This window comes from Syngnathus leptorhynchus, chromosome 21 (assembly GCF_054491065.1).
Source record: "Syngnathus leptorhynchus isolate UIUO chromosome 21, UIUO_Slep, whole genome shotgun sequence".
Classification (NCBI taxonomy): domain Eukaryota; kingdom Metazoa; phylum Chordata; class Actinopteri; order Syngnathiformes; family Syngnathidae; genus Syngnathus; species Syngnathus leptorhynchus.
In genome coordinates this window covers 6,586,787-6,614,550 of record NC_141215.1, presented here as the reverse complement: position 1 = coordinate 6,614,550, position 27,764 = coordinate 6,586,787, and the positions used below count along the sequence as shown (strand labels likewise).

General features: G+C 52.5%; 6 protein-coding genes across 13 annotated transcripts; 2 read left to right on the top strand and 4 right to left on the bottom strand.

The window, feature by feature from the left end:
- Window positions 1-151: 151 nt before the first annotated feature.
- Window positions 152-4,300, bottom strand: mdm2 (MDM2 proto-oncogene). Of its 3 annotated transcripts, none has more exons than XM_085901747.1 (12): window positions 4,155-4,300; window positions 2,813-2,866; window positions 2,600-2,674; window positions 2,383-2,516; window positions 2,243-2,292; window positions 2,088-2,152; window positions 1,912-1,999; window positions 1,663-1,847; window positions 1,453-1,587; window positions 1,305-1,379; window positions 1,126-1,231; window positions 152-945 (listed from the first exon to the last, which is right to left on the bottom strand). In XM_085901747.1, exons 2-12 carry the CDS (start codon window positions 2,852-2,854, stop codon window positions 512-514), a joined length of 1,389 nt encoding a protein of 462 aa, XP_085757873.1. In that variant the 5' UTR covers window positions 2,855-2,866; window positions 4,155-4,300; the 3' UTR covers window positions 152-511. The 3 variants fall into 3 exon arrangements, with proteins under 3 accessions (XP_085757873.1, XP_085757875.1, XP_085757874.1); XM_085901749.1 differs by lacking the exon at window positions 4,155-4,300 and adding an exon at window positions 3,845-4,145; XM_085901748.1 differs by lacking the exon at window positions 4,155-4,300 and adding an exon at window positions 2,976-3,829.
- Window positions 4,301-4,639: 339 nt separating this feature from the next.
- nup107 (nucleoporin 107) lies at window positions 4,640-9,711 on the bottom strand. The gene is made up of 27 exons (XM_085901739.1): window positions 9,597-9,711; window positions 9,237-9,316; window positions 9,062-9,157; window positions 8,841-8,935; window positions 8,634-8,769; window positions 8,467-8,570; window positions 8,282-8,397; window positions 8,149-8,197; window positions 7,985-8,056; window positions 7,824-7,912; window positions 7,674-7,749; window positions 7,485-7,598; window positions 7,297-7,387; window positions 7,149-7,228; window positions 7,019-7,078; window positions 6,807-6,952; window positions 6,685-6,733; window positions 6,541-6,610; window positions 6,355-6,470; window positions 6,094-6,283; window positions 5,908-6,014; window positions 5,747-5,849; window positions 5,512-5,672; window positions 5,303-5,428; window positions 5,120-5,233; window positions 4,867-5,034; window positions 4,640-4,807 (listed from the first exon to the last, which is right to left on the bottom strand). Exons 1-27 carry the CDS (start codon window positions 9,602-9,604, stop codon window positions 4,700-4,702), a joined length of 2,724 nt encoding a protein of 907 aa, XP_085757865.1. The 5' UTR covers window positions 9,605-9,711; the 3' UTR covers window positions 4,640-4,699.
- Window positions 9,712-10,770: 1,059 nt separating this feature from the next.
- Window positions 10,771-17,358, top strand: LOC147040442 (A-type voltage-gated potassium channel KCND2-like). Of its 2 annotated transcripts, XM_085901745.1 has the most exons (6): window positions 10,771-12,068; window positions 13,039-13,201; window positions 13,349-13,432; window positions 13,689-13,790; window positions 13,851-14,053; window positions 14,120-17,358. In XM_085901745.1, the coding sequence occupies exons 1-6, from the start codon at window positions 10,963-10,965 to the stop codon at window positions 14,262-14,264; spliced, it is 1,803 nt and encodes a 600-aa protein (XP_085757871.1). In that variant the 5' UTR covers window positions 10,771-10,962; the 3' UTR covers window positions 14,265-17,358. The 2 variants fall into 2 exon arrangements, with proteins under 2 accessions (XP_085757871.1, XP_085757872.1); XM_085901746.1 differs by lacking the exon at window positions 13,349-13,432.
- tspan12 (tetraspanin 12) lies at window positions 14,917-16,942 on the bottom strand. Of its 2 annotated transcripts, XM_085901750.1 has the most exons (7): window positions 16,632-16,942; window positions 16,289-16,371; window positions 16,092-16,227; window positions 15,971-16,036; window positions 15,734-15,841; window positions 15,521-15,664; window positions 14,917-15,434 (listed from the first exon to the last, which is right to left on the bottom strand). In XM_085901750.1, exons 1-7 carry the CDS (start codon window positions 16,695-16,697, stop codon window positions 15,186-15,188), a joined length of 852 nt encoding a protein of 283 aa, XP_085757876.1. In that variant the 5' UTR covers window positions 16,698-16,942; the 3' UTR covers window positions 14,917-15,185. The 2 variants fall into 2 exon arrangements, with proteins under 2 accessions (XP_085757876.1, XP_085757877.1); XM_085901751.1 differs by lacking the exon at window positions 15,971-16,036.
- A 210-nt stretch (window positions 17,359-17,568) lies between the features above and the next one.
- Window positions 17,569-25,620, top strand: kdm7aa (lysine (K)-specific demethylase 7Aa). Of its 4 annotated transcripts, none has more exons than XM_085901742.1 (19): window positions 17,569-17,628; window positions 17,892-18,107; window positions 20,381-20,466; window positions 20,537-20,654; window positions 20,731-20,891; window positions 21,367-21,508; window positions 21,597-21,783; window positions 21,857-22,019; window positions 22,093-22,180; window positions 22,246-22,352; window positions 22,423-22,514; window positions 22,603-22,689; window positions 22,774-23,031; window positions 23,095-23,219; window positions 23,293-23,420; window positions 23,500-23,594; window positions 23,686-23,798; window positions 23,869-24,203; window positions 24,273-25,620. In XM_085901742.1, exons 2-19 carry the CDS (start codon window positions 18,010-18,012, stop codon window positions 24,359-24,361), a joined length of 2,472 nt encoding a protein of 823 aa, XP_085757868.1. In that variant the 5' UTR covers window positions 17,569-17,628; window positions 17,892-18,009; the 3' UTR covers window positions 24,362-25,620. The 4 variants fall into 4 exon arrangements, with proteins under 4 accessions (XP_085757868.1, XP_085757870.1, XP_085757866.1 ...); XM_085901740.1 differs by having other exon boundaries at window positions 17,616-17,791; XM_085901741.1 differs by having other exon boundaries at window positions 17,622-17,728.
- Window positions 25,621-25,650: 30 nt separating this feature from the next.
- ndufb2 (NADH:ubiquinone oxidoreductase subunit B2) lies at window positions 25,651-26,463 on the bottom strand. Its single transcript, XM_085901753.1, has 4 exons — window positions 26,224-26,463; window positions 25,938-26,082; window positions 25,791-25,866; window positions 25,651-25,719 (listed from the first exon to the last, which is right to left on the bottom strand). The coding sequence occupies exons 1-3, from the start codon at window positions 26,307-26,309 to the stop codon at window positions 25,792-25,794; spliced, it is 306 nt and encodes a 101-aa protein (XP_085757879.1). The 5' UTR covers window positions 26,310-26,463; the 3' UTR covers window positions 25,651-25,719; window position 25,791.
- Between the last annotated feature and the right edge of the window lie 1,301 nt (window positions 26,464-27,764).

Sequence of the window (27,764 nt, the reverse complement as noted above, 5' to 3'; positions counted from 1 at the left end):
TTCCGTAAAAAAAACTTTGAATGTCTGATGCGTACCGCTAGGGGGAGCCCGTGCTACACATTTAGAAAACTCTTGACTTAAACGTAGTCAATTTCTATGAAGTGTGTTTCTGCGTCAAGTGCACGTGAAAAGTAAATGATCACGAGCAAAGTGTGAACAAAACCTTTATAACCACTGCAAATCAAGTTAGAAATCTCAGCATCAGAATTGGACTTTCAACATCGAGAGTTGTTGAAATAAGATGGAACAACAAGAGTTGTTCAAACAACTCGACTCCATTCAAAGTGTGTGCGTGCGTGCCGGAATAAATAACAAAGGAAAACGATTGTGAAATTATACCGAGCCTTCGGTACAGCCGACATTTGGTCAAACTTGTTAAATCTACTGATTGCACTGGAACTCAACAGAGTCCGAAACATTCTGACCGCTGGACGGTGGAGACGAACGAACCAACGAGGAGAACGCGACCAACATTCTCAACTGAGGTAGACCAACAAACGCGCCAACAAACTCAGCTGAGGTAGGTGAGGACCACGGCCTGGATGGGCAGGCGGCACACGGGACACAGTTTGTTGCGCTTCTTCAGCTTGCGCGCGCACACGTAACACGACATCAGGTGGCCCGTCTTGCCGTGGACGATGCAGCCGTTCTTGGGCCGCGACTGGCAGATGAGGCACGGCTCCAGGCACGAGTCGGGCAGCCGCATGTCGGCCGACACGCTGCGCTCCAGCTCGGGCGCGCCCGCCGCCGTCTCTTGGGAGCTGCCCACCGTCTCCTGGGAGTTGGCGCCCGACGAAGGCTGCGAGTCGCACGTCCACGACTTGTCCGGCGACGACAAGCTGCAGGACGAGGACGGTCGTGACGCCGCCTCCTGCCAGTCGGGAGCCGCCGAGACTTTGACCGTTTTGCCGTCCGGAACGTCCACGCCGTCTTCGGCGTCGGAACCTTGGGGGGAAAAAAAAAAAAATCGCTCACTGAATACACGCAAAAAGGTACGCTCAATGAAAACTTCTCGGCACGTCACGGCAAACTGCTACGAGATGGCAGCAAAGTGAGCATTTGCAAATATCTCAATGTCGCTGCTGCTGAGACGACGGCAGCCGGTCGGTCGGTCGCCCAACTGACCCGGAGCGTCGGCGCACAGCCAATCCTGGCGCAGACTCCAGCAGCGCAGGCAGTTCCTCGGGAGAGGTGGGTTCAACTCGTCGCATCCGTTGCAGCGCCAGTAGTCCTGAACACAAACGCCAAATCGTTCGAGTCCGCTCTTCTGGGCTCTCGGACACTTCTGACGCGCCGCCACTCACGGCTTCGGTGATCTCCGTGTCTTCGTCAAACGAGTCGTCGTCGTCGTCGTTCTCCAAAACGGTGAACTCGTACACCTGCGGCCAATGACGAGAAATACGTCTGGCACAAGAGCGGCAAGAAATGAATGGCAGGCGTGTGTTGTCCTACCTGATCGTCAGTGGACAAAGAGGCGTCGTCTTCGTCGTAATCGTCAGAGTCGATGGACTCCACTTCAAATTCTACGCTGAAGTTGTCGCCGTCAGAGTCGGCGGCGGCGGCTGCCGCGGCGTCCGACGAGGCGGACTTCAAACGCAGAGAGTGGAATGTTGAGTAAATCCATCGAGCGTCACGGCACACGAGATCCAGTCTCGTACTCACGGTGCTCTCTGAGGATTGGCTGTTGTGTTTGTTGCGCCCGCTTCCCAGTCCGCCGATCACACACCAGGACAGGCTGTCATCAAAAGTCAGCGAGTAGCTGTCCGAGCGGCTCCTCTTTGAGCCCTCGCCGTCGTCCTCGTCCGAGCCGCCGTCTTTTTCCTCAGCCGGCAACCCGTGGGAGGGACCTGCGGAGAGGAGAGGAGAGTTACATATCTGGACACGGCGCTTTCCAGACGGCCGCCAACTCACCTGCGTCGTTGCTCCTGGAGCTCCTGTGGCGCCTTCGCCGGTGGCGGCGCATGCGGGGAGATGACGAGCTGCTTCCTACTGCGTTTTCCTAACGCACAAAATAACGGTACGACACACACATTAGCGCCCCTTGATTTTGGGTTTTTGTTTTTGACGTGAGCCGGCCGGTGTCTGACCTGTGCGGGTTGTTGCTGCGGCGTCTGGCTGCCGCTCGCAGCTTCGGCGGAGCTTTGTGTCGATTCTGCAGCACACAACCGTTTGGACGGAATGATGAATATTTCATTTGTCTTTTTTGTGCAGAAATGAAACAGCCGCTGGTAGAACGTCCTACCTTGGCTCCTCACGATCACCAGGTTCTTGGCAAGCATGGCAAAAAAAAGCCTGTCCTCCCCCCCAAAAAAGAGAAATGTTTTAAAGGTGAGACTTGAGCACGAGAATCATCCGTTGGCGTTTGAGTGTCGCGCGGCTGACCGAGGTTCCTTGACGGAGAAGGTGTCCACTCCTAGGATGCGGCCCAGCGCGTCTTGTGCGCAGTGCACAATGTGTTGCTGCTTTTTGTCGTAGAGCTGCTTCTGGATGATGTACTGGCCCAGGTAGAACATGACCTGAGCACAAGACATTTGCAGAGTGGCTACGCGCTCTTCACAGGCCGGCCGATACTCGGCCAACTGCTCCGTGCCGCTCTCACCTCCTTAAAAGTCAGCACGTCTTTGGTGGCGCCCGCCAGCTTGAGCAAAGTGGACAACTCCAACTTGGGCCTCACCTGGACCCAAACAAGCAGCTAAGTGATGACACACAACTCGGCGAAATAGAGCAAAAAAAAAAAAAAAAAACATTGCGGACGGATCTGAAGCGCAAATGGCAAGATAGCAAAAAAAAAAAGTCATCCATCGCTGCTCACCACTTTGTTGTCGTCGCAGGTGTCCATGTTCTCGGTTGACATGGCGATGATAATCTGCACACAGACGCACAATGTCAAGTGGCATGAGCAGAAACAAGTCAACGGCTTCTCTCTCGAAAAGGGGAATTTGTTGCCAAAGTAGTTTGAATTCCTTGATTCTTACCGGAGTATGCTCCAAAAGTACACGTGTGCAATCGCAAAGAGTTCAAGTGTCAGAGAGGCAGCGGCTGTCTCTTATACGGCCTCCAGGACATGTCGGGACTAGACCGAAACGTGAGTAAACGCTGTCAAGTCCAGGGCCTATCACAGCCAGCTCGGCCCAGCCCAGCCCGGCCCGGCCCAGCTGACTCAGCGGCACGCTCGCTGCAACAGCTGATTATATCACGCACGCACACACACTCAGACATGCCGGGACTAGTCCAATCAAATGACTCAACAAAAAATCCAAACTGCACGAACCAGGTCCTCTGTGACTTCAATGTAGACATGCCCCGCATATCTGAGCATAGCGTACATTCTTCTTTTCATGAAAGCACTTTTTCTTGACAGAAGAGACAAATTGTGCTTCTTTCAAATCCTTTGCCTGCCTGACGTCAAAAGACAATCAAGTGCACCAAAATGCCGACTGCAAAAACGCCATAGATGCAACTGCATGGATACAATCCGAGCATATGACAAGAACAGGAATAGAAATAGTACGCCGAAAAAAACAAGCATTTCCCCCCGTGCCCAAAAAGATAGTTTATGCTTTCAAATCAAAAGACATCATACAGATGAGAGTCATTTCCAAACATTTGCCGGTCAAAAGCTTCGTCCGTGACGTCACTAACGCGCAGAGAACTATGCCCAGACATGTCTTGCCCGCGCTTGCTAATGCGCATGTGCGCGTATATCTTTTAACCACACTTGACCGAGCAACCGACCACCTTTTTGTGTAGAGCAAAAGTATCCGCAAAAATAGCCAACTCAGGAGACGAGGCGGGGTAAAAAAAGCAGACAACAGTTACAAAGCACAAAGAGCAATTTGTTCACCTCTCGGACAAAAGTTGAATTGGCGCCGTCCTTGATCGCGTTGTGCGCTGTTCACTAAAGAAACGATGAAGGCCGTTTGAAAGACTTCATCGTTGAAGAAAAGCAGCTTTCGAGCTTGCGGAATTGCTCAACTTTCCTCCACAAAACGACAACCTTCCCCGTCTTTCGTCAACTCGGGCACGAAAGTCCGAGGCTCCGCCGCGGCCTACTCGCACTGCCTAATTCGCGCTAACTACTGTAAATTACACGCGTCGCTCGCGAACTTGACCATATTTGATATGATTGTTGCGAGTATCGCAATTTCGCCTACCTGTTATTATAGAGAACCTTTTCGTCCAATTTGTGGATTTATTCCTGTTCAAACTTCCGTTCGATGCGCTCTTGTGTTCCTTTTCTGTACGCGTGATGCCGCCCCTAGAGGACAAACACTGACATTGCATCAGCCGTCGTCACTCGAGTTAGAATTTTTTTAAAAAAGCCGTAATAAGTCGATATACTGGGTGAAACGTAACCACCAATTTAAAATTGTCGATTGATTTTTCTAGAATTATCGATGCCATTCTGTAGTTTTTCACTTGACTGAGCAACTGACTTAAATTTTCTTACCTATTCCTTTTCCCATACAATTAGGAACAAAATTACCCCCCCCTACCTCCAAGACATTTGTCATGATAATTTGTATTGTTTTAGCAATTTATCTAGTTTTTATTGAGAGCTGTAACATATCTGTCAACTAATTACTACACGTCCTATTCAACAAAGAAGCTTTTTGTGCCTTCAAACAAACAAGTCACGCAGTAAACACTTTTTTTTTTTATTCAGAAAATATAAACAAACACATAACGCAGGGGGCCCTCACGGCTGCAGCTCGTAGCCGAGCGGGTCGAGTCCCTGGTCCAATAGCGCCAGGGACGACTCCCTCAACTTTGAAAGGAAGCGTCTCAGCTCCTCCTTGGAAAACACCTGAAGAAAGCCAAAGCCATCGTGAGCCTTCAACAAGACGCCAAAACAGACCCGTCTACCTGGTAGAGGCGATGCTGGTCGGAGGAGATGATGTCGGCGAGCCGCAGCGCCTCCTGGTGTCTGGAGGAGCTCTGCAGTACGCTGAGCAGCAGGAAGCTGAGGCGAGGCAAACACAGCGAGCGCAGCGCCGACATTTGGTGGCTGCGTTCCGCATCCGGCTCCGAATCCTGACAACGACACAATCCGGAAAAAAGCACGCTCGAGAATCCTTCCAGACCAAAGTTTGGCCGGCCCGATGAGCGTTTTTCCGACCTGCGCGTTGTCCACCATCCAGCCGCCGTCGACAAACAGCAGCACGTTGTAGATTCTCTCCTTCACGTCTTCGGCCATGACGTCCAGGCGGCCGGACCAGGCCGACAGCGCCGCCTGCCGGCAAAAGCGCTTTTGAGATGCGTCGCGACCGGAAGACGCCGCCACGCTCGCCGCCACAAATACCTGGTACTCTTTCTCTCTCATCTCATTGGCTACTCGCTCTGTGAATTTGGCTTCGGGCGCAGGTGTGGGCTTCTGGGGGACGGCGCTACTGTGAGCGAACCAGTCGGCGAAGGCTTCATGGGCTTCCTGCCAACGACATATTGAACCTCCGCGTGAGTGTGAAGGAAGACTGGAAGACTCCAAAAGTATTCCGGATGGCAGATAGAGACCAGGTAGGCTCTGATGCACAGATGCTCTCTGATGGCGTTGTCGTCCTCGGGGGGCAGAGGCGACGTCTGGCCGAGTCCCGACCACTGGCAGTAGATTTCTCTCATGGAATCCTCGGGTACTTTGGAGAAGACCGCCTTGGCCGCGTCATGTTTCTCCAGAGCTGTGGGGGGAGGGTGGGGGGTTCACGTGGCGTTCCGTGACGTTCCGTGACGCTATGCGCTTGCCCGTATTTACCCAGGAATCTCCTCATGATGGCGTTGGACTGCTTGAGGGCCTCAGCTCGGTGGGCCGGCTCAAACAGAAGCCAGTCGATGACGTCGATCTTCTTTTCGTCGTCCTGAAAGAAGACGCCAACGCATCAAAATGGATGCCGCCGCTACCTTGGCCAAACCAACCTTTGTGGTTCCCATCTCCGGGACCTGGCCGTGAGGCGTGAACTCGCCGTCGTCTCGCTCCCGCACGGTCTCCACCACCATTTTGGTCACAGCGGCCACATCCAAACCTACGTGAACAAAAAAAAAACGAGTGGGTTCGGGACGTGCTCGTCATCTTGCCGTCCAAAGCGATGTCCGCGCCCTCACCGGCTTCGACGGCGAGCTGCAAGCAGCGCGGCCGGACCTCCGGCTGGCCGATGGTCTCCAGGAAGGCGGCATAGTGAGCGGTGGCCAGGTCGGCCGGCAGTTGGCTGACGTAGTTGGCCACCAGGTTTGTCTGCCGGTCCGCGACCAGCAGGTTCACGTAGGCCTTCAGCACCTCCACGCACGCGTCCTCCTTCCACACAGAGACGCAAAGTTGGATTTTTTTTTTCTTTTTTCTTTTAAAGAACACGTGTGCTTGTTTACCTTCAGGGCCAAACCCATGGAGCGGAAAAAGAGCAGCAGGTGAGTCATGAAACGCAGCAGGTGCGACGGGAGCGGCTTGGGGGCCGTCAGCCAATCGCGGAACTCCTCCAGAAGCCCTGAGAGCAACGTCACACGCTTACGAGGTCTTCCGAGGGCTCCCGGGTGACGAGGAGGAGCAAATCTTACCGTCCAGGTCTCCCAGGATGATGAACTTCTGAATGACATGGTAGTGCTCTTGCGTCTCCTCCAAGACCCTCTGCGCATACACACGCGTCAGTCATGTGACCCTCATGGCAGGTGATGACATTTCACTTTTGTTTTGGCTTCTACCTTTGACTCCGATGCCTGGAGCTCCTCAAACACCTTTTCCAGTGTCCAGCTAAGAAAACAAAGCATCTCGTGGGCGGCTCCCTTACCTTGAAATCTTATCTACGCGCTTGTGTGTTCCTTACTTGGCTTCCAAGTATTCCCGTGGCAGCGTCTCGACTTCCGGGTGGGCCATCCCTGAAGAGATCAGGTGCTTCTCCACCAGTGTGTCCACCATCACCTTGAAGTACGCCCACACGCAGTCCTCCCACGATTCACACACAGCCAGCACCTAACACGCACAGTGTTAGCTTAGCATGTTAGCACACTGATAAAAACTCCAAATGGGAAATCTTACTGGTTTAAGATTTCCACTCAGGCTGGCATAGATGGCTCGCTCATATCGGTTGAGCTGCTCCTGCAAAAACCAGCACCGGCAGCACATTTGCACTCAAGTTTCGGGACGATTTTCATGCACGAGGGTGTACCTCCGCAGCCATCCTCCAGGTGCAGGCCTTCCAGATGCCTCTTTGAGGGTTTCCTTCCACCGGGCGCAACTCGGCGCTGCCTGCAGACCAACACCCTCAAAGTGAGCGCCATTGGCGTGTGCGGGCCGTCTATTTTTTGAAAGAGGACCTGAGTTGATGTTGGGATCGTGGTAGAGCTTCCAGCCTTCCAGAGTGGCTGCTCGCCAGGCCTGACCGCAGCGTGTGCACAGCCTCTGGGCCTACAAACACACACACACACGACACATTTGCAAGCACCATCAGATTATTGACCTATGTGACTCACTAGTAAAAGGATGTTGCAGAACGCGCCGCTACCTCCTCAGTCATGCCGGCCCGAATGAGCGTGAACAGGTTCTTGAGCAGACGGATGTCATCCTCCCGATCCAGGTCTGCCAAGGGTCGCTGCTGGCGGAGGGGGGCGTCGGGGTCCTGAAAGCAGACAGTGACTATGGCCGGCCGGCGGGTGGCAGTCGCCGAGGATATGGCCGAGGAAACGGCTCTCACCAGCTCAGTGACAAGGGGGACGGTGAAGACGTTGCCGCTCTTCCGCCTCAGCTTCAGTGAGTGCAGCGTGTTCTCCCTGACACACACAATTTAAGATACAATGTTGGATTTTTTTTTTTTTGCCCCGCGACAGTTGAACAGTAAACTCACCAGCAGACGCTTTTGGAGTAAAATTCAATGTTGTCGGAAAAGTCTGCCATCTGATCCTGAGCGATGCTTTCCAGCCAATCGACGACCAACTGCGGGCGAGACGGCGAACACGGTGAGCCGAGCGCTAAAAGCGCTACACGAGCTCTGAGCGCATTTGTTACCTGACTTTGACGGACCGTGGCGTCGCGCTGGAAGAGATGCTCCACCGCCGTTTTCTCACTTTCGTTGGGAAACTGCACGCACAATCAACATGAGGCATTGCTCCCAAATTGCCCTCGCATTTCTTCAAATCTTAAATTCCATGCAGCCGAGGTCGATCACTCACTGCCACGTCGACCGCCATGTCGTCTTCCGGCGCCGACTGGACGCGATCCCTGCCAAAAGAGAGCGAGCGGACGAGACGGTCAGATGCGCTCGATCGGACGCGAGGCGCCGCCCGACGGGATGGGGCCGTTCACCTGTACAGGGAGGAGATGAGTCTCCAGGTGTTGCTCTCCTGCTGCAGTAGCCAGCGCACTCCCGCCGTCTTGCTGCTCGGACCCGCTCGCAGCACCACCGACTGGAGCACGTCCACCTGAAACACCCGACAGAAGCTAAGCCTTGGTCTCGGATCGGGTCGCACGTCCCTCCCGAATTGGCCTACCTTGTCCTGGCAGAGGCTCTGGTAATCCTCCAGCAGCTCAAATATGCCAGACGAAGAGTGTTTCATAAAGGAGGCCAGGAAATCAGGGAACAGACTGGCCGCCGCTGCAAGAAGCAAAGGATCAGATGCCCGAGCGCAGCATGACGGGGTGCGTTTGTTTCGCTCACCGGCCTCTCCGGGGTCGTCGTCCTTGAGCAGGGCCGAGCCGAGCTGGGCGATGTCCTCCGTGAAGAAGCTGCTGTTCCCCAAAGCCGCCACGGGCGACGTGTACAAGCTGTTCGTCCAGTCGCTGTCGTCCAAATTCTACGCGCAGCACCAAAGTTGTCGGACAAGCTGGCCCTCTTGATGAAATCACGCCCGTTTTGTTTTCTCACCAGACTGCCGAGTGTGGTTCTCCGCGTGTGTGCGGAGTGAGGGGTTTGACCCGCGTGAGCCCATACGGCGGAAACATCGGAAACCCTGGGAGTTACTGGAGGAAGACGAGTCAACTTAGGCAATTTTGCATTTAGATTCATTTGCCCCCAACTCGATTTCATTTCCCGATTAAGATTAAATTCCTCATTACTCCCACAGCAATTTGGACTCTTTGTCATACCAGCTTGTCTGAAAAGTGAGGCAGGCGTGTTCCTCAACGTGGAGCGGGCCGGCGTTACCACGGAAGCGCCAACATTACTGTTGCCGGGTGAGGGGACTGAAATCGGCGCTCAGGAATACAACAATCAAGGCAAAATGACTCAACACACACAAACAAACTCTTGTTTGCAGGATACATGCCACCTTCTTCATTCGACGGCCAGCGACTGTCACCACGTCTTCTCGGACCACCGGAGACAGCAGCTCACTTTGACCCCTAAATAGTAAGAAATACACAAATTGAAGGACTACGTTGCGCTCGTCCACATCATTTTGAACTCTGATGCATGAAAGCTGTTCACAGCTAAGGTGACTAGTGTTGTCATCACAACATTAGCCGGCTAGCATTGTTAGCCCCCCTGCTAACGCTCGCAACTAACTTGACTCACGCGAGCGGATTGTTGAAAATACAGACGAATGCTCTGTCGGAATAGCTAACGCGGTCTTAAAAGACGTGTCGACTACGTAAGGTTTAAAAGACGCGCAAATCTTCTTACCAGTCCATTTTTGCGAGATGTCACTTCCCGCTTCACGAGGTTCAACATGCGACTTCTTCGTGGAAAAATTAAGGTAGCGTTTATAGCACATCGACAGACAGCAGCGACTGTGTTATAAACGTGTATGACATCACATCAGATCAGATGAAATGCAATCCGCCTTTTGTGTATCCACTGTAATCGCGCTACAAGCCCAAAACAGTTAAAAACACATTGAATGGCTCGGTGTGTTGTTTTATGAGTTGCACTCCGTACCATGGCGTTTGGCCAATAGGTGGCAGCAGAGACTTGATTGGAGCTATTTTCGTCCCCTCCAGTAGTGGGCAGCATAGTAGAGCGGTGAGCAGGGTGAATTGATGAACGTCTCCATTTCTAAGAATAGCTCTTCCTCATTTAAACCACCACATTTGTCAAACAGAAGACATTTCTGCCTCTTTCTTCTCTTCATCACTCTCCCATCTAATCCCGAGCAAGAAAAGACTTCCTCACGTGACAATATTATCTCTGTAAATCCTCCTCCTCCAGTCCGAGTCCCTCGGTTCTGACCTCTTCTCGTCGTAGTGGTCCAGTCCTCTTCTTGTCAGAGACCTTCTACTCTGATGGTCCCAAGTTCCCCCGGTCCAAGTCCTCTTTCAGTCTCCTCAGAGAGTTCTCTTCAAGTCTTTTATACTATTGTTGTGGTCTCAATGTTTGTTTGCGCTTGCTTTTCTTTTCATTGGAGTTGTGTGACTAAAAATAGAAATAGAATAAAGCAGAATTCAATGAAGGTCTCCTCGGAGAGGGGAGGGGAGGGGTGAGGATATGAAGGGAGGATGCGAGTGAGGAAGGGGGTGCATCTATCATCTCTGCGGCAGAAAAAAAATGTTGACGTTGAATGTTAAGTCAAAACGACACAAGGTGAATTCATTTATTTTCTGGGCCAAAAGTCTTGGATCCTGCTTCTACACACTTGTGTGTGTCCAAACAATTGCGTAGCGTCGCTTGAAGATATGCATGCTGTGTTTTGGTTTTGTGTGATTTGTGTTTGTTGTTGATGTACTTGTGCTATGTGTGTGTGTGTGTTTGTGTGGGCGATAGATAGAGTGGCACCTCCTGTTTTCAAACAGATGAGTGCACACACACAAAAGTTGACTAACATGTTCCGCACACACAAAGGGGACGAGGAGGGAGGCGCTCCAGAGGGAGGAACGACATGCCTTGGGGGAGGTCCAGCGAGGGGGGAGCAGAGCATCCGTCACCTGAGTGAGAACAAGCCAGATGCTGCCGGACCTCTCCACGGCGGCCGTCTTCGCCTCCCGCTGAGCGCGTCGGCATCCACGGCGTGAAAGCTCGGCTGTCCAATTTGGCTGGAGGGAGCGGTGTCAGCATGGCGGCGGGGGCGTGGCTGCCGCTGGTTCGTGCGGCGGCGGTGGCTTGGATGCCCGTGGCCAACGCGCCCATGCCGGCGCTTCCGCCAGAAGGACGACGCAGCAAAGACAACGTCCTCATCCTCAACGTGAGCGGGAGTCGATTCCAGACGTGGCGGGAGACTCTGGAGCGCTACCCGGACACGCTTCTGGGAAGCTCCGAGAAGGACTTCTTCTTCCGGCAGGAGAGCGACGAGTTCTTCTTTGACCGTGACCCGGGCTTGTTCCGCCACATCCTGAACTTCTACCAGACGGGGAAGCTGCACTTCCCGCGTCACGAGTGCATCGCCGCCTTCGACGAGGAGCTCACCTTCTTCGGTATCGTGCCCGAAGTGATCGGGGACTGCTGCTACGAGGACTACAAGGACCGACGGAAGGAGAACCTGGAGCGGCTCCAGGACGACGAGGAGACGGATCCGAGCAACGAGCCCGCGCCGGCCGATTTGAACTGGCGAGAGTCCCTGTGGCGAGCCTTTGAGAACCCGCACACGTCCACCGCGGCGCTGGTATTCTACTACGTCACGGGCTTCTTCATCGCCGTGTCGGTCCTCGCCAACGTTCTGGAGACGGTCCCGTGCGGGGGGAGACCGGGATCGGCCAGGTCCACGTCGTGCGGCGAGCGCTACGCCTTGGCTTTCTTCTGCATGGACACGGCCTGCGTGCTGATCTTCACGGTGGAGTACGTTCTGCGCCTGGTGGCGGCGCCCAGCCGCTTCAAGTTTGTCAAGAGCGTCATGTCGCTCATCGACGTGGTGGCCATCATGCCCTACTACATCGGCCTGGTCATGCCCGAGAACGAAGACGTCAGCGGCGCCTTTGTCACGCTTCGAGTCTTCCGCGTCTTCCGGATCTTTAAGTTCTCGCGCCACTCGGCCGGTCTGCGCATCCTGGGCTACACGCTGCAGAGTTGCGCCTCCGAGCTGGGCTTCCTGCTCTTCTCGCTCACCATGGCCATCATCATCTTCGCCACCGTCATGTTCTACGCAGAGAAGAGCTCCAAGGGCTCGGCCTTCACCTCCATCCCCGCCGCCTTCTGGTACACCATCGTCACCATGACCACGCTCGGGTAGGTGATGACGTGAAAACGTTGCGGTCGGTCGGACACTCGAGAAGGTGCCGCCGATCAACTCGTTAAATGCTCCGTATTGACATTGAGGTCTCAATGGACTCATGGTGGTGTGTTGTCATGGTTACGGCAACAAGAGGCCACCTCATCTCGTTGCTCCGACTTGTGTGTACACGTGTGTGTTTGTATGTACCCGGGATCGTGTTTCGGCAAAACACCTGCAGATAGGTGTCCACGCGGATCTATTATTTAGTCACATGACCCACGCTGCGACATGAAGAGGGCTTGCTTCGGGTTTCCATGGCAACACGCACCGCAAAGGCTTGTGGGTAGGTAAGGTGTGCCATTGTCACGTGCGTCCAGGTGATGTCCGTCACCCGGCCGCACCGTGTGAGCGCACCGGTGTTACATGACGGCACGCACGTGGAGTCACATGACTGTCGTCGTGGGTGACGCTCAAGCATGGCCGTCGGTGCGTTCGGCTGCCTGCTAGCGGTCAATAAGAAAAGAGGGAAGTGCCCGTTTCCGCTAGAATTGTTTTCTAAGCGTGCACGTGAACGCAACTGGGCCTCAGGCAACTTTTTTTTCCAGAGGTTGCATGCATCGCTTTACTCGGATTAACGTCAAATGATAGTTGAAGAGGAACGACTTGAGCTTTATTGCACAAATGAGGTTGAGTCACAAGTCTCTACTGATGAGTATTGATTTTGCTACTTGCATTATGTGTGTCACATAATATTCATATTTTCTGTTATTATTTTTTACATTGATGTGGATACATATGTTGTTGTTTATTGCGATCATTCTTATTTTATCTTCTGATTCTGTAGCTTATTCTTGTATACAGCGGAACCACGCCAAGTATTTGGCTCCCCCGTCTGGATGCAGGCGGAATTGCAAGCATCTCACTTTTTTTTTTTTTTTTTTTTAATCGGTCGAGTGAGCTGATAAATAGCGATCTGTTCCTCAGGTACGGCGACATGGTTCCGAAAACCATCATGGGCAAGATCGTGGGCTCCATCTGTTCGCTGAGCGGCGTGCTGGTCATCGCCCTTCCCGTGCCGGTCATCGTGTCCAACTTCAGCCGCATCTACCACCAGAGCCAGCGAGCTGAGAAGAGGCGCGCGCAGAAGGTGACGAGCTGCTTCACCGCAACAATCATTTGACATCTTAGATATCCAAAAAATCATTGGAAAAGTCAATCTTATTGATCAAAACAACAATCATTCTATGATGAAACAAAAAAACCCAATTGCATACATGCATGTGTTCACAAACAGAAAAGTCAGCTGGCTCGAATTCAAGCGGGAAAGAGCCAAGGCACCAGCGCCTACTTGCGCTACAAACTGCTGGCCGACGCCGAGGTATTACGCGTGCCGGGTGCTGACTGGCTTTTCCGTCACGCGTTTCCTCTGTCACGTGACCCAGTAAAGAAGGAAACTTCTTCTTCCACTTGTCAAACGTGCAGGGCGCACAAGTAGAACTCTTGCTCATCATCTTTTTTTCCCCCTCCTGCCTTCCTTCCGCTACCTTGTGACCTTTCTGTACACTTCCAGTTTTGCCTCAAATGTGCAATGATGAACTCACAATGCGTTCATGTGACTTTGTGTGTGCGCCAAGGCGTCCAAGGAGGCCGGCCGGGCGCTGCTGGACAAAGCCAACGCCGGCGCCAGCATGGCGGCGCATCATCACCACTTGCTGCACTGCCTTGAGAAAACCACGGTGAGCTCGCCGACAAAGACTTTCGTTCCATTTGATGTCAACATTTTTATTTTGGATCAGAGCTTGCAATTTGCGGAGCGAGCTTCGGTGGAGCGGAGCTGCTCCGAAGAGGCCTTGTTGAAGCCGGGCCGGTCTGGCTCGTCCTCTTCCTCTTTCTCGTCTACCTCGCCGCCGGCTTTAACTTCCTGCTGCGTCCGGACCAAACGGAGTCACTTGGACGAGCGCGAGTCGGACGCCGCCCGAGCTTCGCAACGAGCGCTGACGTAAGAGCCTTTTGAGCGTTTCCGTCATCTCCAGATAAATGTCCGTCATTCGACTTGTATCCGCAGTCGCTCCAGCCTGAACGCCATCTTGGAGGAAGTCGTCCCGCTAAACTACAAAGGCCCGGCGACCGCCATCGCTGGCGCACCGTCGTCCGACACCCGAGGCGACCTTCGGCGCGCCTCCGACAACGTCCGCGTTTCAGAGCTCTGACGCAAGCCGGACGACGGGGGTGAAAATTCCCGTTCGGTGGTGTGATGTTCCAGGTATCTAAGATGCTCCGTTGTTCAGGTGCTTTTTTTTTTAACATGCTAAGCTTGCTGCTAGCCTCATTCAGGATAGGAACTCCTCAGGTTGATTGACGTTTGAAAATATGCCTGACAATTTACTGACAGGATTTGTTGATATTTTTGCACGACACCTTTTTGTGGCAAACCATTTGAGTGTTTATTCAACATCTTTCATATCTGCTAGCCGCTGCGAGCGATACGTGACTGCCCTTCTACATAGCGGTTGGACCACTTTGGCACGCCAGTAGAACAAAACCAGTTCAAAGAATTACTAGCTCTTCCAAAAAAACTAAAAGCGTGGGGCCTAAGATTGAGCCTTGTGGAACACCACAGGAAAATCTTTGCCCTCACACAAGTTGAGAGTAAAGTGGATATGAAGGACGTGGAAGAAATACTCCAGTGGCCACACACCTTCCGACGCATGAACTTCTGCCTATGATGCTTTTTTTTTTTGGTGTCAATATGCAAAGTTAAGCTTCCTTGTGTCTCAGTTCGATCACATGTACGTCTAGATGATGCTTGTGATTTTTCTCTTCTCGTGCATGCGGGCGGGACGAGAGATGATTGACAGCGTGTGCGGTGTTGTCATAAATTGCATTTAATAGAAAGAAAGAAAGAAAGAAAGAAAGAAAGAAAGAAAGAAAGAAACGCCCTCATTTGTCTCAACGAGAATACGCCAGTCTCGACTATTATTAAAGCGACAAGCTCCTCCCGTTGGTTTCCTCTTGGCTCGCTTCCTTTGTGACCTTTAACCTCTGGGAACATTCCTGAGCAATGGGAAATAAACACGGAAAATTTCTCACACACACACACACTTTGGATACTTGAACAATTTGCCACAATGCTAGGAGACGGTTTGCAAGTGGCGCTCGGCGGGCCCGCCGTGAGCCAGGGCCACGATGCCTTCTGCGGGCGGCGCCGGCCAAGCTCCTCGGTCTTTGGGCCCCTTGCGTCCGTAGTGAAGTGTCCAGAGCAGCGTGAGGGTCAGCGCCATGGCCAGGATCTGGGCCACGCCTAAGGCCACGCCCAGGAAGCGCAGTATTCGCAGCGGCGCGCTCGATCGGATGAACGACAACAGCTTGGGGCCGCAACCCTGGAGGTGAGAAACCACGTACGTCGTCATCGTTGTCGAGGCGCTCGCTCGCGGGCCGGGCTGGGCCGGGCCGGGCCGCCTCTCACCTCTTGGTGGAGATCGCTCAGGTCGTGCTGGTGGGCGCGCCGAGCGCATCCCGGATACTGATTGGAGCAGCACGAGTCGGGAGGCCACTCCCTCTCCGTCATCTCCAGCCAATCCGTGAAGTAGATCACCCCGCAGCACTCAAACTGCACGCGCACACAAAAACGTGTGTGTATGATGTGTGTGTCTGTGTGTGTGTGTGTGAGGCAACCAACCTCTGTCTGAAAGACGTTCCAGGTGTGTGTTAGCCACTGATGCTGGCCGAGGCCGAAGTTGGACATGCGAAACTTCAGACTGATCATGTCGGAGCGCTGCACAGGGGGCTGAATACGCCAGGTGACAACACAAACACACACACACACACACACACACTGTTAGCCAGCCCCTCTGCTGATACGTCATAAAACACGCACATACACAAAGGCCACACTGTTTGTGTGTGTGTGAGACACCTGCTCATAGGTCCACAGAGCGCTGGCCAATTCCACACACAAGATGACCAGCAGACTTCCAAAGTACTGCAACGCAAACCCAGTCAGTGTGCGTGTGCATGTCAATGGGAAGCCGCCTTACCCAGGAGAGCATCATGAGGTCACAGCGCAGCGTGCCGCACACGCCCAACATGGCCACCATCAGCAGAAAGCAGCACACCGCCACCAGGACGGGATGGACCACGGGGGCCAACGTCACCGCCGCCGCCTCCTCCAGCCTGTGCGCCCGCACACATTTGTGGATGCTTGTTGGCTTGTTTTGTGTACATGCTTACTGACCTGGTGTGAGCGGTCAGAGTCAGGACGGCGTTTAGGGACTCTCGAATCCACGCCGCCACACCCAGAATGCACGCAGACATCAGCTGTAAGCATACGCGAATGCTCGTTCACACACAGATCGGGTTCCGTTACAGAAATAACATTGGAGAATGTGAAACATGTCACACTCACACAACATAACAATCCTGCCTTCCACGACTGTGTGACCTTTCTGCACACTCACCACGTACACACACAGACAGAACAACACAACTAGACACACACACACGCACACAAATGAATGCAGACATGATCGTCGATATCTTCATGAGTCACGTCAATGAGTCCGAACCGCATTTCTTACCCAGAAGAGCACATTGAGCGTGTAGAGGAAAAGACGCACGCATCTCACGGCGTCCTCTCTCGCCATCGGATACTTTGGACATGAAAAGTTTTGGACCAGCGCGGCGGCATGCTGGAGTGGGCCTAGCCGGGTCGGTTCCGACTAATGCGCGGTCACTCGTCCTCTCCTGGAGTGGGGGGAGAGAGAGAAAAAAAAAAAATAGGCCAACAACAGGTGGTGGCAGCCTGCCCGGTGCTACTTGCGAGTGGACCTGTTTCTCCAAGGCGCGCGCGCGCACCCACACACACGCACACTCACATCCTCCCGAAATAGTCACGAGATGACGAGCACGCTCACGCCTGAAAACGGCGGTGTACCTAGTGGAGCGTCCGAGTGACGTCACGGACCCAACAGCCAATCAGAAAGTGGGGGTGAGGGCGGGTGTGGCAAACTTTTTCCCTAATGAAGTGGCCTGTGATTCAGTTCACTTAAAAGAACGGGAATGCACATCAGTGTCACTCACTCGTGACAGGAGGAGGGACTTTACAAGTCAGTGACGTATTTCCCGTTCACGAACGAGACGTGTGAATTACCCGAGCCATTTTTTTTGTCTAGTTGTATTGTTTAATGTATATGGGTTGTTTCCACGGGATGTTGTAATATAGAGAAAAATGTGTGCGTTACCGTTGTCGACATTACCGTGTGTTTACTTGATTTTTTTTTTGTCTAGTGTATTGTGAGGTGTATTGCTTAGTTGTGTGTTATTGAAGTAAAAAAAAAAAAAAAAAAAAAACCGGGATCAGTGTGTATGTGGAGGGGGACGATTCGTTGAACAATTCGTTGGAACGAATCTTTTGAGTGAATTGATTCTAAAGATCCAGTTCACTTAAAAGAACTGTAATGCACATCACTCATGTCCATGGTGACGTAGCGGGAGGGGGCGTATTTGATTGTCATGCTTGTCCGCTGAGCTTAATAAAGCAAACAGATATCATTTGTCAGTAATTCAGAATTTCAGGTTAAGGACTGATCATTTTATTTTTGTACGCTAAATTCAGAACCTCTTTCCTTGGCAAACTTCATAAAGTCATATCTGTGGTCTGCAATTCTAGAATAAGGTGCATGGTGACAGTTGAGGGGATGTGACATGTGTCGCACATTTACGTTTCCATTATTTATTTGTATGTCAGTCCCTTTTATGTTGTGAAGTAACCTATGTGATCATATCGCCATCACGTCATCTTTTCTTTGAGTTCAAAGTATCTCTTGATGTCGTCACAGCAGGGCTTTCCTCCGGGTTGGCTTCGGCTTCGCCCGGCTGCACTTCGGCAATTTCCGGCCACCGGACTTGACTCTCCGCCCCGCAATCATTCCTGCGTTGTTTGGGGACAGTAGCAAGATGGCGGCGACCCCGCTATACTGTGTCTGCCGGCAGCCCTACGACGTGAGCCGGTTTATGATCGAGTGCGACATCTGCAAGGACTGGTTCCACGGCAGGTACGTCGGCCAATGTGTTCTCCCGCGGCACAGCTCCGTTTGAGGGGACAAACACGGCGGGTTTGTCTGGAAAAGGCGACGGTTCTGCGTGCGGCGGACCGGTGGCTAAGTTAGCTTAGCTTTCGGGGGCTTTAAATCGTCTATTGACGCGAGTTGACTGAAGAAAGTGGACTGGATTTTTCCTTGAAACCGCGGTGGATGTTGTCGTAATGGGGCACAACTCAAACGGCATTGCGGGCCGTTTGTAATCTCGTCCTCGCATAAGCTTGAAGACAAAAGACGTCTTCGAGACAAGTAGTTTTATTCTCCAATTTGGGTCGTCGCGCTGTTGTCAGTCACGCTCGGCGTCATCTTCAAAGGTGGCTTGTTTGCGTTCTAAATCAATGGCTTCGTGTTCTCCCGTTAATTTGACGTCAACGGGTCACGAAGTCGGGTTATAATGTCGGCGCACTTTCAAAGCTATTTACATTGGCTCGCTCCTCGAGCAACTTCCTCCATTGTTAAACGTGGCTCGCTCGCACTCTTGTTTTGAAGCACATTTTGACACGTTTTGGGAACAAACGGCCTCGTTTGACTTGCAAGGCCACGTTGGACAACAACGACCGACCTTGTTATTGTGGTGGCGCTTTTGATTGACAGCTTGAGAAATTTAAATCCCTCTTATTAAGGGCACATGGTCGAGGGGGCCCCTAGCGGCCAATATTGGAACTGAACACCCTCGTCAACATCAGTTGTCACATTTGTGTACATCTTGAAGTAATCTTTGGGCCTCGCGATGTTTTTAATGAATAAAATGGCCACTTTCTGTCCAATTTAAACATTAAAACGCTTCATGAATGTGAAACATTAGTCTTCCTCTTTCTGATATTTAGCATTCGCCAGCATTTTTAGTCATCCTTTTGTCGGGCAACTTCTGCTTCCACGCGTATTAGTCACGTCGAGTGCCTGCGATGTTATCAGTACGTCCCATGAGTCATTGCTGCACAACTTTTATCGTGCGTGTGCGCGTACTATCAAGTTCAGTGGATCAAGGCTGTAAAGTTTTGTCTCAGGTGTCGCGGTCATCTAATCTAAAAAAGATGGCGTCACACGCCACTGTCATGATCTGCTATGGTGCCCATTTGGTTCAGTGTGTACATGAAGGGGGGCGGCATCGTCACGGCAACACTTTTGGAAAACAACAAAGCGCTTTCTTTGAAATGACGGAAGTGATTGCGTAATGGCATGAAGAGAGCTGCCAAGAGAAATTGAAGCTGCACAAACAGCGAGTGTGGGCCAAAAAGGAGATTTTGGTTCAGACCGTGACAGAAGAACCCAAATTTGTCTCGCGCTTAAGCTGTTCCACAAGTAGCGTCGGTCGGCTAATTTAGGAGGCGGGGGCCGTGACGATGGGACGGGGCGGAGGTGTGTGTGCTGATTGATGGCCGTGACACGGAGGCAAGTTCACAGAGCGATCCGTCAACGTCGCGGCCGCACTAAAAGAAGATGGATGGTCTGCGCAGGGAAGCTTTTTCTTGTTTACACTAAGTGGACGGATGTCGAGCCACCGTCCATTCCAATGTCGGCCAGGCTGTGTTTACACTCATTAGCAGGGGAGTCGGACGGCGTGAGGCGGCGCCCGGAGGTCACGCGAGGCTCCCCCTCATGTGGGCGCCGCGGCTCCCCCGTGCGCCGCCGTGCTTATTTAGAGCTTAAAATAATGGCCGTGCCCGCCTCCGGCCTTTTGTCGCCCGCCGAGGACAATGAAGCCTTCTCACCGCGCCGGCTAATGAACGGGAAAGGGGGCCCCCGATGACAGGAAGTGGATGCAGTCCAAGCTGAGCGCTCGGAAGGAAGAAGCCTTCTGCTGACTAAGGCGCGCCAATCGTAAACATGGCCGTTGTCCATGAAGACAGATTCACAGTTTATTGGTGTCCCATTGGATGACGTCGGCGTGGCGAGCGACGCAACGTGTTGTCGTGGGAGGCAGGAAATACTTGCGCCCCCTCACTTCCCCAGCCCAATTTCCCCTCCCGGCGCGGGTGCCGCTTTCCCGCCGTGGCGGAAAAGTCAGTCGAGGTCGCTCGCTGGCAAACACCGAGGGAGGGGGGAGGCCGTGCGAGTCACGCTTTCCTCGCAGCGAACACATGGTGGAATCATGAGTCCCGAACGACAGCCAAGCGCCGCTAACGTCATCCCGCCGAGTCCCGTGCTGCACATCTGGCCGTCCCCACAACATTTGCTGCTTCCTGTTGATGAGCGATCTGCCCGTTGTGCATTTGTTTTGATTGCAGCTGCGTGCACGTGGAGGAGCACCATGCTGCTGATATTGACGTTTACCACTGTCCCAACTGTGACGTCCTGCACGGACCCTCCCTGAGTGAGTTTCGCCGCTTCTCGTCATCGTCGTCGTTCAAAGACATTGGCGTGACTGTGTCGTTTTGTGCCAGTGAAAAGACGGAACAACTGGCACCGCCACGATTACACGGAGCCCGACGACGGAGGCAAGCCGGTGCAAGCCGGCACGCCCGTCTTCGTCAAGGAGCTGCAGAGCAGGACCTTCCCCAGGTAGGCGGCCCGCAAAACGGCCAATCGGAGCCGCGCCGTACGCCGGGAATAACCTTTGCCGTCGTCGTGGCCGCAGCTGCGAGGAGGTGGTGATACGCATGCGAGGCCAGCAGGTGACGCCCAAATACCTGGCGCGCTCGGGCTTCCGACACCCCATCGCCGTTACCGAGATGGAGGGCCTGGGCCTCAAGCTGCCGCCGCCCACTTTCGGCGTGCGAGACGTGGAGCAGTACGTGGGTGAGGCATCATGTCACCCCTCTCCCGTCTTTGTATTGGGTGGAATTCCACGACTGAGCACATTTATTGAGTTTGAGAAATGCAAAACAGGTTTCGATGGATTTGTTTCATGCAAATAAGAGGGATGGCGCACTCGTTTTCCAAATGTATATTTCTTGTGAAGTGGCGTTGGTCTTTGAAGAGGCGCCTGTCTGGACGGACTTTTTTCAGGCACTTTTTAGCATTCCAGCTGTCGTCTGTCATCCGATGCAGGCCAGCTGGACCGCACGTGTGTGTGGCAGGGTCATAAAAGGTAATGTGCTCACTCACAGGGAAAGTTGAACAAGCAGCTGCAGAACCCGACGTGTCGGCCCGCCGTGATTTGTTGCGTCACAGATGTTTATCTGCCTTGTTTTGCCTCGAGGGCGTCAAAGATGGCCGCCGTCATCAGACGTGAAGCAAATCAATGTGTCAGTCGCGCATCTCCTGTCCGTAGGCGGCGACAAAGTGATCGACGTGATCGACGTGGCGCGGCAGGCCGACACCAAGATGAAGCTCAGCCAGTTCATCAAGTATTTCACCAGCCCGCACCGGCCCAAAGTGCTCAACCTCATCAGCCTGGAGTTCTCCGACACCAAGTGAGCGAGCGCCGAGTCCCCAAAGCGGCGGCGTCCATTCCTCATTCCAATTCCAATTATGGTTTTTTTTTTTTTTGTCTCTTTGGAGGATGTCCAAGCTGGTGGAGGTGCCCGACGTCGCTCAGAAGATGTCCTGGGTGGAGAACTACTGGCCGGACGACTCGTTCTTCCCCAAGCCCTTTGTGCAGAAGTACTGCCTGATGGGCGTCAAGGACAGCTACACGGACTTCCACATCGACTTTGGCGGCACCTCCGTGTGGTACCACGTCCTCTGGGTACGTGGGACACAAGTCTCCAGACACCATACCGACCAGAGACGTAAACCTTGCGCCGTTCGATCTCCTTCAGGGCGAGAAGATCTTCTACCTGATCAGGCCCACGCCCGCCAACTTGGCGCTGTACGAGGCCTGGAGCTCCTCGCCCAATCAGAGCGAGATCTTCTTCGGGGACAAAGTGGACAAGTGCTACAAGTGCGTGGTGTCGCAGGGAACCACGCTCCTCATCCCCACGGGTACAAATTGGTCTCACCCGCGGGATTTGTTTGTTTGGAGAGTCGTTGAGTAATGCTGTGGCGCCCCCTGCAGGCTGGATCCACGCTGTCCTGACGTCTCAGGATTGCATGGCGTTCGGTGGCAACTTCCTGCACAACCTCAACATTGGCATGCAGCTCAGGTGCGAACACGTTGAAATGAGTCTGGAAAAGCGCTTTTCCTTCCTTGACGCCTTTTATCGGCCAGGTGTTACGAAATGGAGCGTCGTCTGAAAACGCCGGACCTCTTCAAGTTTCCCTACTTTGAGGCCATCTGTTGGTATGTGGCCAAGAATCTTCTGGAAACGCTCAAAGGTGAATTTATATATTTGTAAAAGGATATTTGAGCCATGAAAATCCCTTGAACACGGATTTTTTTTGTCAGAGCTCCGAGAAGACACGTGTCCACCGCCGACATACCTGACGGAGGGCGTGAAGGCTTTAATCTGTGCACTCAAGACCTGGTTGAAGAGAGAGGTGAGTTCTCCACACCGCCTTCCTCCGTAGCCCGTCACTATTTTTATTTTTTTTTCCTCATCGTTTGCCGCCTCGACCTCATCGCCAGGTGACTCAGCCCAACAGCGAGGTCCCCGACAACATCAAGCCGCATCATCTCGTCAAGGAGCTCACCAAGGAAATCCGACACCTGGAGGTGGACAATCGAACAACAGGCCTTCTTTCCCCTCTGCCGAGAGGGACGCGAGTTTAACCGAGAAGGTGACGTCTGGCTCCTCAGGAGGATCCCAGCAACGGAGGAGGCGCCGGCGTCAAGCCGCTCAAATCTCAGGGAAGCGTCTGCGGAGGATCCAACGGCTGCCCGTCCACTCGCGCCACGCTGGAGCGTCTGTGCCAAGCGCGGCAAGCCAGGCGCGCCGCCCGCCGCCTGCGGGAGCAGCAGCAGCGCCAGGCCACCCGGACGTCCTCCAACCTGGACATCCTGGAGAGACACACCAGGGAGGTGCTGAGGAGGCTGGAGGTGGGCCCCCTGGAGCACGTGAGTTTTTTCTTCTCCCACCATGTCTTTGGGCGGCCCTGACCTGTCATGTGCGTTGGGCAGGATCCCGCATTCTGCGCCAAAGTTCGCGGGAAGCTCAACAAGGCCTCGACGGCTTCGGCCGCCGCCGCCGAGTCCCTGGAGGAGAATCACCTCAGACTCATGCTGGTCAACGGCAGGATCATTCGGTCTGAAGACTTTGATTGTTCAAACCGGGTCGAAGTGAGGTCGATTCCGATTGACCTCGAATTTCGATTTCAGGGATATGAGGCGGCCGACGACGTGCCCGATCAAAACGGAGTCCGCCGACGCCGCCGTCAACAAGAGCACCGACGTCAAGTCAGACCGGATGAATCGAGGGCCGCACGCCGACGCTCACAAAATCATTGGTGCTGAATCACCATCTCGTGTCTGTCTATGATTTGGCGTTTGTGTTTTGACACTTTGTTGTTGTTTTGGGTGCCGCAGCGAGCGTGGAGAGAGTGAAGACCGAACTCAGGGAAGAAGCATCGGGACGCTCGTCATCGTCAGACGAGGATTCGGACAGCGATGCCCCAACGCAGGTACCGTGGTCCACGATTTGGTTTCATCCATATGCTGGAAAAGGTCACGACAGCTGAAGAAGGCTCATTTCAATGTCTTCTGCCTTGGCAGCGCAAAGTGTCTCCGCTCTCGTCCTCTTCCGACGAGGATTCAGAGGAAGAGGAGCAAAGGCAGAAAGGACACACCATCGAGCTGGGCCCGTCTCGCCAGAAGCCGCTCAAACGGTAAGAAGAAGCCCACACGGGAAAGGATGATCCTATTTGGGTGTTCAATTTTTTGGGGTGACCCCCGCAGAGAACGTCCTACCTCACCCAGCACGGAAGAAGCCATTCAGGGGATGTTGTCCATGGCCGGCCTGCTGTGCCCGGCCAGGCCGGAGAAGGCGGCGTCGCCCCGAGAGCCCTGGTGGTCCTCCGGTCCTGCCGAGCAGCGGGGCCCGGCGCCCCACCAGCAGGGGGACGCCAGTCCCATGGACAGCCAAGGCAACAGCAGCGAGGCCTGGGACAATCAGGGCCTGACCAGCCCGGAGCACGACTACCAGTACTGTGAGCCCGACATGTCGCCGCCCCTGCACCCCTCCAAGAGACACGCCCCCAACCCCCCGCCCATCAGCAATCAAGCCACAAAAGGTTTGACTATCCATTTTATCATCATGGCTTTTATTTCACCGATGACCTTTAATTCTTTCTTTTTCTCAGGCAAGCGTCCCAAAAAAGGCATGGCCACCGCCAAGCAGAGACTGGGCAAGATTTTGAAAATTAACAGACACAGTCGTGTTTTTGTCTGAGGGAAAGGAAAGAGAAGAAGACGCTTTTTATTTTGAATTCCTATTTTCGGACACTCTTGTGCTTTTTTGGGAAAATGAGATGAAGAGGACGGACAAAAGGGGTCATGCACCACTTCACTACAAGCACACTAACGATGAAACAAAATGGAGGGAGGAAGGGAGCGACTGCGGGCATTAAAATGGAGAACGACAATGAGGTTTACCAAACGACTTTTGATGCATAGTCTTGCTTTTTTTGGGGAGCGGCAGATTTCAAAAATGGTGCTCATGCTTTCTAAGACTCACCAGCAATAAAGACTTAAAGGGTGGCAGCTTTTTTTTTTTTTTTTCCTCACCTTTTTCCAATTTCCTTTGCTTTTTCTACAAGTTTATTGCTGCCCCCCCTGTTGGTTTGAATAGGAATCTCTACCCCCCCCCCCCAACTCATGGATATTCTGCTTAATTTATTTCTCCTTTTATCTGAGATTTTCTTTTGTTATTTTGGTGTATTTATTAACGAAGAGATACAATTTTATTATATTTTGGACGTCCTTTGTTTGTTTTTCTGTGAATGTGGTGTGTTTGCATTGGTGTGCTTGTCATCTTGCGTAGCAGTTGATTTACTAATTGTTAATTCTTCTCTCCGTAGCTGGTGTTTATATTTTGTCGTTGGTGGTTTCCTTGGCTGTGTGCTACTAGAACGGGTCCCCCCCCCCCTTCTCTCTTTTACTTTGAATCCTCAATCCACTCGTGCCACTTAGTATTCTGAGCCAGTGTGGCGCCGGGAGGTTGCGAGGAGCTGAAAATAGTGCAGAATTTTGCAGTTGTTGACTCTCAGGGAATGATGCCATGAACAGAACCTTTGATAAAAGCACCAGCCACGTCACGGATGCAGATGTTTTCACCTTTTCCTATTTTTCTTTTGGCTTCTTGCTCGTTGCCCGCTTTCAAAAAAAAAAAAAACACTGCTCAGTGTTACGGAGTCATCCGAAAAAGATGCCAAGTAGCTTTAAGCTCTGCTCAGGTTGACGTGCACACGACTCACAATTTACTGTCAGCACTCGTATTTGTAGTTGCTCACGTAGCCTCCGCTGCCACTTTCCTTCCCATCCCGTCTTTTTTTTTTTTCCTTTTTCTTTTGCATTTGTGTTCAAGTGTTGGTCTCCCCAATTGCTTACATTCTGAACATGATACAAACACTGGCAAGCTCAGACACTGTTGATGCATTTTTGTTTCTGCGTTTCAAAAAAAGTCTGTAAATAAAATGAGTAAAGTGAAAAGGCTCATAATTGATGACGCGTGACAAAATGTTAACTTAGAAGATTTATTGTATGTACAATGACACGTTTCAGGGAATCCTTGAGGTCACGCCGGATGATCTGCAAAGAAGCAAAACAAGGTAAAAGTAATGAAGATTGGAAATCCAAATTGTGAAGGAGTGCTAAATCACTTTATTCCTCATCATCAGCTGGAATTCCAAGCTCCTCATCTGTCCATTGGGAAGCATCAGGCCAAGGGAAATGACCCTAAAGCAGGCAGGTGTGCACATGACCATTACTAGTTCCAACGGGGCAGATGTGGATGCATTATCGCTTACCAGGACTGCATCGGGGTCGTGCCAACAGTGCCAGAGGATCCAGAACCACATGGCGCCGCTGAGCAGCTCCGATTCGAACTTCTGCTTTTTGGTGAGTTGAGGATATTGCCTATACTGCGGTGTTATGTTCGCTCCACCGCTCGCCCTGCAATGTCAACACACACACAGGTAAGCCCTTTAACTAGTGCATATGAAAGGTACACGATATTTAACGTGATATCGCGCGATTTGTCTGCCTTAAGCTACTCGTTAGCATGATAGCATTAGAGGGTAGCGACGAACTTACTTTCTTGTCATTATCCTTTGCGGGGCGCGTCTAATGAGTCGAGTACCACCCCGGAGGACGCCCAATATCTTCCCAAAGGAAGACATGGCGGCAATGAAAAGCTTTTAAGCGATATAAAATGAATAATAAAGAAGGGTTTTGTCTAGGTGTCACCTTCCTGGGACAACAGAAGGGTACTCCAGTGTCAACGTCGCTGATTGGACAATACGAGATCACGTATACTGCGAGCGCTGATTGGCTGAATGAGAAAAGTGGGTTTTTTTTATTAACCCTCTGCGCCCTCTAGCGAACGTAATGCAAAACACCCCCCCCCCCCTCCGACAACCATGTTTTTGTCCACTAGATGGGATCACAGGGCAAATGTTTATTACGTGCTCGGGACTTTCTACTTGTGTCCTGTTTATGTTAACTTGCAATGCATGAGTAACTGCAGTTCTTTGTTCGTTTGATGTCATCCAAAACTTTGCTTTGATGTTTTGTGTATTTCGACCAAAACTCCCAATTTCAACTGTGCTCTTCAACTGAAGAGTAAACGGCGAAGTGGGGCTTGAAAATCTCCTAATTGGCGTGGAAAAGTAATGTCATAGTTATCACGAATGTTTGTCTGCACAAACATTAAACAGGAAATAAGCAGGTCGTTAGTGCGCATGCCCACGCCTCCGCCCAGCCGTGCATGAGCTCCGCACTCAAACTTGATGTGGGCGCCATCTTGTTTCTCGTCGACGGCGGGACTAGAGTTAAAAGAATAAGCGAAATATCCTCATCAGACGCTCGATACGGCTAATCCGAGTCCTGCTAAAATCGAATATGACGTTGTGCCGTCGACTGATTTCCCCCAAAACAAAAAATAAAAGGGTTTGTTGTAGATGTCCGTCGCTGCGACATTGGAGGCTAATGGCGCCGGGATGGCTCTCCGGCTGCGCCCCTCTCCCCTCAGAGCTCAGAGCCCGCCCACTGAATTCTAACCGCATGATGTCATCTCAATCCAAGTGCTTCACACAACATACACTAGAGCGAACGGAATAAAACATGGTTTTAGTTTGATTCACGGTGAATGGCTATCATTTAGACGCTCTCGTCGTTAAGTCGCCGAGGGTGGGGGGGGGTGGCAAAACGCGACGCTTCATTCACAAGTTCGATCCTCTCGGGCTGTTTGCTCGCTGTGTCACACCCCCCCCCCCAGCACCTCCGCCTTGATGGCTCAAAAACAGTTGACATTTTAAGCCGCTCCTCGGCTAACTGCGTCGGGCTAAGAGGAAGGAATGCAAAAGGGGAGAGGAAAAAAAGAAAAGAAAAAGGGGCTGCTTTGCTACGCCTTTGAAAAGCAGCCGATGCGGTGAGGGGAGTACGCATGCGCGAGGAGCTGCGCTTTGCTTGTGGGGGAAGGGTTCGAGTGCGCTGCGTGGAAACGGTGGGAGGGAGGAAGGAGGGAGGAGGGAGGAGGGAGGGAGGAAGGACGGACATCCTCGCCAACGTTGTGATGATGATGATGAGGGAATTCTACTGAGGTTTGACGCAACGTAATATACATATTGTATATA

Bases quoted from the DNA above. Each gene is read 5' to 3' on its own strand.
- mdm2 (XM_085901747.1), bottom strand. From the start codon at position 2,854: ATGTCAACCGAGAACATGGACACCTGCGACGACAACAAAGTG. The intron at 2,675-2,812 runs GTGAGCAGCGAT...GTTTGGGTCCAG, and splicing joins CCTGCGACGACAACAAAGTG to GTGAGGCCCAAGTTGGAGTT. The intron at 946-1,125 runs GTCAGTTGGGCG...TTTCCCCCCAAG, and splicing joins GCTGTGCGCCGACGCTCCGG to GTTCCGACGCCGAAGACGGC.
- nup107 (XM_085901739.1), bottom strand. The intron at 8,770-8,840 runs GTGAGAAAACAA...TGCTGCGCGTAG, and splicing joins GAACCACACTCGGCAGTCTG to AATTTGGACGACAGCGACTG. The intron at 5,035-5,119 runs GTCGGAAAAACG...TGTCGTTGTCAG, and splicing joins GGATGGTGGACAACGCGCAG to GATTCGGAGCCGGATGCGGA.
- LOC147040442 (XM_085901745.1), top strand. From the start codon at position 10,963: ATGGCGGCGGGGGCGTGGCTGCCGCTGGTTCGTGCGGCGGCGGTGGCT. The intron at 13,202-13,348 runs GTGACGAGCTGC...GTTCACAAACAG, and splicing joins AGAAGAGGCGCGCGCAGAAG to AAAAGTCAGCTGGCTCGAAT. The intron at 14,054-14,119 runs GTAAGAGCCTTT...TTGTATCCGCAG, and splicing joins GCTTCGCAACGAGCGCTGAC to TCGCTCCAGCCTGAACGCCA.
- tspan12 (XM_085901750.1), bottom strand. From the start codon at position 16,697: ATGGCGAGAGAGGACGCCGTGAGATGCGTGCGTCTTTTCCTCTACACG. The intron at 15,842-15,970 runs GTGTCTCACACA...TGGCGTATTCAG, and splicing joins CTCTGTGGACCTATGAGCAG to CCCCCTGTGCAGCGCTCCGA. The intron at 15,435-15,520 runs GTGAGAGGCGGC...TCTCACCTCCAG, and splicing joins TGAGCGATCTCCACCAAGAG to GGTTGCGGCCCCAAGCTGTT.
- kdm7aa (XM_085901742.1), top strand. From the start codon at position 18,010: ATGGCGGCGACCCCGCTATACTGTGTCTGCCGGCAGCCCTACGACGTG. The intron at 20,655-20,730 runs GTAGGCGGCCCG...TCGTGGCCGCAG, and splicing joins CAGAGCAGGACCTTCCCCAG to CTGCGAGGAGGTGGTGATAC. The intron at 22,515-22,602 runs GTGAGTTCTCCA...CCTCATCGCCAG, and splicing joins AGACCTGGTTGAAGAGAGAG to GTGACTCAGCCCAACAGCGA.
- ndufb2 (XM_085901753.1), bottom strand. From the start codon at position 26,309: ATGTCTTCCTTTGGGAAGATATTGGGCGTCCTCCGGGGTGGTACTCGA. The intron at 26,083-26,223 runs GTAAGTTCGTCG...TTGACATTGCAG, and splicing joins CAAAGGATAATGACAAGAAA to GGCGAGCGGTGGAGCGAACA. The intron at 25,867-25,937 runs GTAAGCGATAAT...TGCCTGCTTTAG, and splicing joins ACGACCCCGATGCAGTCCTG to GGTCATTTCCCTTGGCCTGA.